The sequence below is a fragment of the Nicotiana tomentosiformis genome, chromosome 1 (genome assembly GCF_000390325.3).
Source record: "Nicotiana tomentosiformis chromosome 1, ASM39032v3, whole genome shotgun sequence".
Lineage (NCBI taxonomy): Eukaryota > Viridiplantae > Streptophyta > Magnoliopsida > Solanales > Solanaceae > Nicotiana > Nicotiana tomentosiformis.
Window position 1 is genome coordinate 158,435,341 of NC_090812.1, and position 9,313 is coordinate 158,444,653.

The 9,313-nt window shown below is 35.3% G+C and overlaps 1 protein-coding gene across 3 annotated transcripts; it reads right to left on the bottom strand.

The window, feature by feature from the left end:
* Positions 1 to 1,379: 1,379 nt before the first annotated feature.
* LOC104088588 (putative disease resistance RPP13-like protein 1) lies at positions 1,380 to 8,439 on the bottom strand. Of its 3 annotated transcripts, XM_070192681.1 has the most exons (7): positions 8,339 to 8,439; positions 4,203 to 8,246; positions 4,010 to 4,094; positions 3,778 to 3,894; positions 3,298 to 3,494; positions 2,887 to 3,042; positions 1,380 to 1,893 (listed from the first exon to the last, which is right to left on the bottom strand). In XM_070192681.1, the coding sequence occupies exon 2, from the start codon at positions 8,242 to 8,244 to the stop codon at positions 4,231 to 4,233; it is 4,014 nt and encodes a 1,337-aa protein (XP_070048782.1). In that variant the 5' UTR covers positions 8,245 to 8,246; positions 8,339 to 8,439; the 3' UTR covers positions 1,380 to 1,893; positions 2,887 to 3,042; positions 3,298 to 3,494; positions 3,778 to 3,894; positions 4,010 to 4,094; positions 4,203 to 4,230. The 3 variants fall into 3 exon arrangements, with proteins under 3 accessions (XP_070048782.1, XP_070048781.1, XP_070048783.1); XM_070192680.1 differs by lacking the exon at positions 8,339 to 8,439 and having other exon boundaries at positions 4,010 to 4,110; positions 4,203 to 8,283; XM_070192682.1 differs by lacking the exons at positions 2,887 to 3,042; positions 8,339 to 8,439 and having other exon boundaries at positions 4,203 to 8,283.
* Positions 8,440 to 9,313: the final 874 nt, after the last annotated feature.

The following is a 9,313-nucleotide window of genomic DNA, read 5'->3' on the forward strand; positions in this document are numbered from 1 at the left end:
TATTCACTGTTTTTATCTGTTATAATTTTGTTTATAATGTATAGTAGACAGAAAATTACTCTGTTAAACTAAATATGTGATAAAGTTTATTCAATCACATCATCCTTTCACTAAACTAAATATGGGATAAAATTTAATCAACATCATCTCTTCACTAGGGAGTAAAGAACACTTAGATAATAGAGTGCACACAAGAATATGAGATAGAATATATATCATCACAATGCTGCTGCAAAAAAAGTCTTTTTTGTGATCATCAACGATGTTGCTGCTATATTAAATGCATACGCCACTCTCTAATCACACAAAAAGAGTAGAGCAGGAAATCATAATAGAGCAGAACAAATATACTAACACTAATATTGCAACACTTATGTATAATTAAAAGAAACTAAGATTTAACATGAATTTTTACCACTATGCAATACAAATAGCCGAGGCTACAATAATAATCTAATACAGTCTAAACTCCATATCACTAAACTATAATCAACATTTAAAGATATTGTTAATGAAGTTCGTTATCATTATTAAACATATAAGTAAAACGACATTCTTGTTCTCCATATAAAACACATCCTTAGTTTCTCAAACTTTTTCCCGATGTTATGTTCCTTCAAATTTTGCACGCCCTTTTGTTCCTTTTCCGCACCATCTCCCATCGAGGGAAAATATTGTGTCCTTGAGTGAAGGTGTAATGGTAGCAGCGGAGTGATTTAAAGATGGAGTCGAATAAAAAACCAAAATGCATATAACTGGAGGCAAAGTAAAAAAGACAATGAGGGAAGAACATAGAGGTTAGCATGTGAAATAAGAAAAGTAGATTGAAAAGCCTAGAGCAGGAAAAATAAAGAAAATAGAATAAAGAGAAAGTGTAGGAAGAAACACAGTTGTAGAAAGTATAGATAGAAACCGTTGTTTTTTTTAACCGGTGTTTTTCACGACTGTTGTTTTTTTGTGGCCAGAATGAAAGGAAAAGGCAAAAAAATTGTGATAAAAGATAAATGCAATTCCTGAATAAAGAGGCTTTATCCAATTTTAACTCACTACTATTTGTATATATCAATTTTTAACTCACAACTATTAATAATTTGTATTCAGTTCTAAGTCAAATCCCGAAAACTTTTGCTTGTTGCTATTTCAATATTTCCATCACTGAAAGTAACTATTATCATAAGCAATCTCATTTAGAAGTCATTTCACCTAAAAATGTAGCTTTAAAAAATATCATATTTAGTATCGGCAAATATTATATTCAGCACTGAATACATATGCAAGGACATATAGAACACTTCCTCGTAATTTCTTCTTTATTGACCAAAAGAAATAGGCACTATATCCATAGATTAGACATGAAAAGATACAATCAACACTAAATATATCAGACAGGGAAATAATATTATTTCTTTGATCATCATCCCAAATACACGACAAAGTAGACATAGCTACAACTAGATCAATCAACTGAAAAATAATTAGGAATCATGACTACGAAATGGTGCAGTGAGATGTCCTAATACATAAATAAAATATAGAAAATTCATATCTTGAGTTTGGAGTTCTATAATCTATAGATATTCTGCATAGTAACCTTGAAGGAGGATGAGAAAAGGCATAGAAATGAAAAGCTTAAAAAATGAGGCCGAAACCTCCATAACTTTGGTAGCACCTATAATTTTTTATCTTGAATTTATAGGTAAATTATCATTTGAGATTGGATGCTCTTCTTTCATGAATTGTAAGGCTTGTGCCTATGTAGAAATGTCGGATACTCTTGAACAAACAAGCAATTTTCAGAAATAGATCTACAACCCCTGCCTCACTGGTAAAAGTTTACATGTTGACCGCCTAGCCATTTTCCGACCACTCAAGGATATCTCTGCAGATAAGCTCCTGTGCAATAGAATCGAATTAACAGCAATCATTTTACATAGCAGCCATAAGCATTAGAAAGTAAAAGAATAGATGTTCAGAAGTACATAAGATAAATTGTTTAGAGAATCGCCAACAAATTCAACAAATTGCAGCGCAAATATAAGAGCTCAAGCTTGAACGAAGTAAATAGATCCTCCATATTGCACCAGAAGGAAAATGTATTAAGATCTTATGAACTACAGGAGAAACATACAATGGATCATCAAATATACTCATAAATCAGATCAGGCAATTCAAGAACTGTAAGAGATATCTGCAAAAGAAAATATTACAGTAAATATTTAAAGTTATGACTCTCAAGATTTGAGAGGAAATACAATATATCAAACTTAAGAACACTGATGTAAGCCAAAGATGACATTAAGAGCGAGGATTTTTCGATATATAGATATATTAATCTCCCGTACTACATTCAACACAAAGAGAACAATGTTAGCCAAATTTAAGTAATAATAGATGTGAATTCAGTGTATCCAAGGAAAAGTAGACTCATTTCAATACAAGAATGGTCATGAATACAACACGATAATTCCTAAATACTGGATGGAAACTAAGAAAAGGTACAAAACTATTTCCTGAATCTCAATATTCATCACTGCCAAACACTATTTGTGAATAAAACTAAAAAAGAAAGCTAAGGCCATCAATGTTTTAATTTCTAGAAGGCAATCAGGTCCTTCTAAGCTACTAATGAAAAGGATAGTAACTGCTAGATTTTGCCTATCAATTAAGAGGATAGATAGCACCTATCCAGCAGGTTCGATCGCAACAAAAGTAAATTGTGCAGAAATAAAAACAGTAAAGACACAGAAGTTTTATACTGATTCAGTACCGGTGTGGTACCTACATCTAGTTCCCTTGGGTCACAAGCAAGGAGAAGTACATAGAAAGAATATTACTGGCGAGTTTTCTGACTAAATAGCTTATGTTAATAAGAGGATAGATGCATACTGAAGTGATGGAGAAGGGCAACTCTCCTTTAGCAAAGTTTGTGTCCCAAGGCAGATGATGGTACAGAGATGGCCAGCACTTTACAGATATTCGACACGATCTGGGTGTGGGTGAGGATACGCACCAGGATTGGCCAATTCACCAAGTGTGCATTGACTACAACAATTACAAAGTAAGTACAGGTTGGCCAGGTTTTTGGTTTCAACTCTTAGCTTGGTTTTATATATGCATAAATAATTCATGTTGTATAGGATGTGACTGGAGAATAGAAACAGGAAACAGAAGGACGAATAACTTTCACGACAAAAATAAATGATGCACAGCAGTGTAAGAGATTAAAAAGAAATTTAATGAAAAAGCAAAAGAAGTTTTAAAAAATAAATAACAATATTTATTTGGAGAATCACTTACCTTGATAATACCACCAATGATCTTGCATGATATATATATACCCATACAATGGGAATTTGAGCAATTATTGGCCACTCTTCCAGTTTCATAATTTTGAAATGTGGTTTGAGCAGTGAACAACCAACACAGTGCATACACAATCGTTAAGTTGAGGTCAGATAATCAATGAGCTAGAGTAGCTAATTGTCACCAAAATCCTGACAAAGAAAGAAAAACGATCGTTAAGTTGAGATCAGATAATCATACAAAATAGCACTAACATTGTGCTGATGCTTTTAGATGTTAAATTATGGAATACAAACTATCTGTCTCGTATGCCTTTGAACTGCCAAAAGAGCACTAGGTGATATAATTGATACTAGCAAATGACTAGTCATTTTAATTGTTGTTCAAACATTGCATAGTATTTTTCACTGACTGATTAAAGAGAACTAATGCCGGCAAATTACACACAAAAGAGAAGTATGATTCTTTACTTACATTCTGATGACAGATCACAGTTGAGGTCATTGCTTATTCAATAGAGAATATCAGCACAACTTTCCTTTCACCAACTGAGTAAGGAGTTGTAATAGCTTACAAGAAGTTACCAAAATCCTAACAAAGAATATAAAATTGCTAAGTTGAGATGATAATCATACATAACAGTATTAATATGGTCTTATATTTTTATGGATAGGAAACAAATATTCTGTCTCCTGTACAGCTGTACCTTTGAGTAGGAAATTAAAAATAGATTTTACACGTCCAAAGTGAAGATGCTTCCTCTGTTTCATAGTGGCAATAGTCTCTTCACACTGCTCAACAAGATTTCTAACAAAGGAAAAGAATTAACAGAAAAGCAAAGAGAAGTAACGAAAAATAAAAAGCTACTTGAAAAGAAAAAAAGAAAAAGAATAACTTACATCTGTTAGAACACCTTCGTTTTAATCATCACAGGTATTCCCGATCGATATGTATGGTGGGAATTTGAGCAATATTTGGCCAGTAATCCCCCTTCTCAAATTCTAGGAGTGGGTTGAGCAATGGGCACAAAGAAATATTTAGTTTAGAGATGGAAGAGGGCATCCCTTTTACTGGAAGAGATTGGAGTTTAGGGCAATCCGAGATTTCCAGCTTAGAGAGGGAGGGCAGCACTGATTCTGGAAGAGGTTGGAGATTACGGCAACTCGAGATGGTCAGCTCAGAGAGGGAGGAGGGCAGCACTGATTCTGGAATAGATTTGAGTTGATCGCAGTAGTCGATCTGTAGACGTTGAAGCGAGGTGAGGCGTCGAAGACCTTTGATCGATAGTGAATGGAGCTCATCATGGTCATATAATCTAAGCTGAGAAAGAGATGAGGGAAGCCCTTCTTCCAACAGTGACTGAATTTGAGGTAAATTAGAAGTAGATAGATATTCAAGAGAGGTGAGGCTTTTGAGAACTTGGCTGCTTAATGTTTTCAGATTTTTTATCCAAAGAGTTCGAATAGAGTAAGGCAACTCCCAATTTTCACCAGCAGGAATCTCTTCGTCACTACCATCATGGATGATGTTTAACACTGTGAGACAGGAGAGTCTCTGTAAACCCCACTCCTTTCGCCCATTCACCAGTTTCTTGCAACCGCTGATCTGAAGGACTTGTAAATTGGAGGGCAATCCTCCTTCAGGAAAGGACTCTATTTCTGGACACTTATTCAGATATAGTTTCTTAAGAGATGGAAGGAGTTCCTTCATATGTTCTGGCAGCGACTTCAGCTTCTCGCAGTTGCTAATATCCAAAGTTGACGTCGTTTGAGCCACCGAAAGTATTTCAAGATTCTCACATCCATAAATTATGAGATCTTCAGCCCCGTTGGGAATCAAAAGCCTTGTAAGGCTGTGGCAACTTCTTACTTTCAAAGAGCGTGCTTGTGGGACCAACTCAGGTGATATCTCATTTATAGAATCACATCCTTCCAGTTCCAATTTCTCCAGAAACATGTTACTTCCTCCAGAAATCACATCACCAACTGATGACTCCAATTTCAATTTCCCACAATAATTTAACTTTATTTCCTTCAAGGTATTTGGCATACGGCTAAAAGGCAAGGAGGTAAGAGACTGACAATTGTAAATATCTAATTCAACTATCTGTTTCATTCTCTGAAGTTGAGACAAAAACAGTTCAGCATGATCAAAAAGAAGTCCAACCTTAGGAGAACCTATAACTTTAAACTTTTTTAGAATTGAAAGTTGTATAGGTATCTCCAGATTGAGTTCCCGACAATTTAAAATTGTCAAACTTGTGAGAGAACAAAGATTTTCAGGAAACCTTCCAATCAACTTGGGGCAATTTTTAATTGAAAGATTCTGAAGTATAGGAAACTCTCCATTCCCTAGTACGTGCCACTGCTTCCACTCCAACATCTCTGCAAATTCAAGTCGCTCTAGAGAGTTAAAAGGCTTTTTGGAGGATGAACTACCATAGAATTCGTCAGTCACATCTGTTATTCGACGCATCCCTCGAATTGCAAGGAATTTCAAAGAAGGAAGTTGTCCTAATGCTGGCAAGGAATAACAGTCCTCGCAGTTGCTTAGAGACAATTCCACCAGCTCAGAAAATGAATGATCAGCTAGCCAATTTGGAAAGTTTGTCCCTCTATATCCGTTGATCTCGAGTTCTTTTATGTTTGGATTTGGATGTAGCTCACCAAGTATGTCTCTTTCATTTTGTGAACTGTCCGCAATACTTACACTCCACTCCAATGATAACTTTTCAATATGTTCCTTTCCTCTCATGTTTGCCTTCAAAGCTTCCCTTCTGTCGGCCACATTTTGCAACTCTAGAATAGATAAAGATCCATATAAGTTATGTAGTTCACCCAAATCTTCCAATCTCCAACCACTGCGATCACCTAGAAGAAATTTAGCTCCCAATAACACACGGATGCTTTTCAACTTGCTCGGATGTAGCAGCGTCTTCAAGCGAGGAGTGTCGCTAATATCAAGGTGACGCAAGTTTATCAACTTTTCCATCTGCTGCGGTAACTCCTCAAGGAATTCACAAGATGATAAGAGAAGTGTCTCTAAGTTATAGAGTACACAAATGGAATCTGGTAACTGCTCTATTTTTGTCCAAGAAAGATCCAAAAATCTTAGGAGCTTTAATTCAATAAACAAGACATTCGGTAACTCGTTGATATGATAACGAGACAATGATAGTGCCCTTAAGGATGTTAGTCTTGGCAATATATTATGCAACAACCTCTTACTTAGAGTTGGACCATAGAGCTCGATACTGTTGATTGGAAGCAATGTCCTGAGCTGCTCCAATTTGTAGAGAGGTTTCAACTTTTCAAAGTCACCATAGCCCATTGAATAGGACACGTGTCGACTTTGTTTCAACATATGAGACTCTTGGTACTCTTCCAACCTAACACAAAGTTTTGAAGATGCAACTTGGGCCAAATCATTAACAAGGTCATGCATTAAGAATTCCTCTGCATTATTTTTAGAAGAATTTGGGACCCTTTCGAAAAGTGATCTTGATTGCAACTCGAGAAAGAATAGGTTGCCTATATCTTCAATTGTTTCATTTTTTTGCAACCCTTGCACTAGACCATTAGCAGTCCACAATTGAATGACTTGTTTTTTCCGAAATGGATAATCTTTCGGAAATATTGCACAGTAGGAAAAGCATTGCTTCAAATGCACGGGAAGATCATTGTAGCTCAACATCAACGCTGGTAATATGCTTTTGTCTGGCAGCTCCCATATTTCACTTGTCAAAATGCGTCTCCACTCTTCAATCTTTGATTTGGACCGTAACAAACCAGCAAGTGTCTTTAGTGCTAAAGGCAAGCCTTTGCACTTTTTTGCAATTTGTTTTCCTACCTCTTCAAGTTCTGGATGTTCCTTGGGATCTCTGTTTTCAAATGCATGTCTTTTGAATAAAGGCCAAGAGAATTCGCTAGAAAGAATGTCCATGATAATTGGCCGACTAACCATCATCTCGGCAACACTCTCCTTACGTGTCGTCACAATGATCTTACTTCCAATTTCTCCTTGTGCAAAAGGAATTCTCAAGTCATCCCACTCAATGTAGTTGTCATTCCAAATATCATCTAAAACAAAAAGAAACTTTTTTCCTTTTATGCTTTCCTTCAATTTGATTTGAAGCTGATTAAAATTGTTATCAACCGTCAAGTTGGATGAACCAATTTCTTGAAGTAATCCTTTTGTTATTCTAGAAGCATCATATGGTTCAGACACACAGAACCAAGCTTTCAAATCAAAATGATGTTTCAACTTGTCGTTATGGTACACAGTTTTAGCAAGTGTTGTCTTGCCAACCCCCGCCATTCCAACAATAGGAATTACACCATATGTTTTTCCATCGGCATCAACAGACAATAAACGGTGAACCAATGTCTCTATTTCAGTCTGCCTACCAAAGATATCAGATTCATCAACCAAACATGTTGTAGGTACTCTAGTTTCTTGTTTACCGGGAAAAAAATAGTCCTTTAGGCCAAGACAAGCAATTTGCTTTTGCAACTCCTCCAATGTTTTAGTTGTGCCTTCCAACTTGTCCTTTATATTAAGAAAAGATTCATCACTCAAGCACAAGTTGAGGTCACTTACCTGCTGGTTGCTTGCTTCTGCATGATTTTGATGCTGACCTTCCACCTTAACTCTCAGAACTTCATAATTGATTTCTTCCATTAAGTTTTCAGCACTGTCCACAGCATCCCGAAGTTCATTAAGCCACTGACTCACGTTTGGATTTGATGCCTGCTTATTCTCTGCATCACTTAGCACAACCCGAAAACCAGACAAAGTCCTCCTTAGCTTCTCTAAGAGTTGAAAATCATGCTTTTGCCTCTGAAACATCTTGAGCAGCTCACCCTTAGGAGCAAGCCTATCAAAGAGAACATTCAAAGCTGAAGATAGAAATGCACCACCAACTGCTAAGCCAATCTCCATTTCTGAAAGATGCAGAGAAAAACAAGAAAAACACAAAATGATCAAGAATTTGTAGAAGATTAGTAATTCTATCTTAAAATAGTCTTAGTTTTACCTGTTGAATGCTAAGAGTAATTAATATGCAAACAAGAATGCTCAGAGTATATGATTTAGCAAAAGTAATAACTTGTGCTTCTTATTTATTTTCAAAAAGCATGACTTCATAATTGAGGCAAGAAAGGGATATGGTGGGGCACTGAAATGATATAAAGTGCTGTAGTGTGCCTTTTGCTCATATCATGAAAAATGTTATAGAAATTGTGGAAATTTAAATCACTGTTAAATTATTTCTGAAATTCCTATGAGATACTCTACGCTATACATGCTTGAAATGTTCCTTTACTTATCATTTTTCCAAGTTCAAGTTTCTATGAGGTTGTAAATGATTTTCATGCAATATTCCTTTTGAAGATGTAAATAATGGTAGGAAAATAATTAATGGTGGCTTTAAATACTAATTGTTTAGTCACTATCTTTAAACAATTTATCCATAGTATGTTGTAGCTAAGTGTTATTAATGACAGAATTTCAGAATAATTTGACAAAATCAATTGAAAGAGACAGCTAAATCTTGGAATTCCTTAATATCATATTTTAGAAAGTATTCGAGCTTGAGAATAGAAGAAGCACATTAGCAGTTCTAGTATGAGCTTTTATGCAGATAAGGATTAAATAACCTTAGGTGTCTTAAACAAATATTACTTTATCTTGAAATAATCTTTACAGAAAATATTATTTTACGTATTAATTTTTAGATAATATAAAGAAGTACGTTATACTAATTGTGTGTTATAGGGAGAATTTATATTGCGGGGACGCTCCAAAACATTATTTTACCCATATTGGATCCTCCAAAAATTAATCCACTACTTTTAGAGGATCCGACATGTATCCAACGATATTTTTGAAAAGTCTGAGCAACATAGTAAGACACTGTGTCTTCTATAGACTATATCTGATCATTCATTACTATTACGAAGTTTGTTTTGCCTTGTATAGTTGGCTATCATAGAAAGAGAAAAGGACAAGA

What these genes read in the sequence shown, in the direction of transcription:
- LOC104088588 (XM_070192681.1), bottom strand. Translation starts at nt 8,244, where the DNA reads ATGGAGATTGGCTTAGCAGTTGGTGGTGCATTTCTATCTTCAGCTTTG.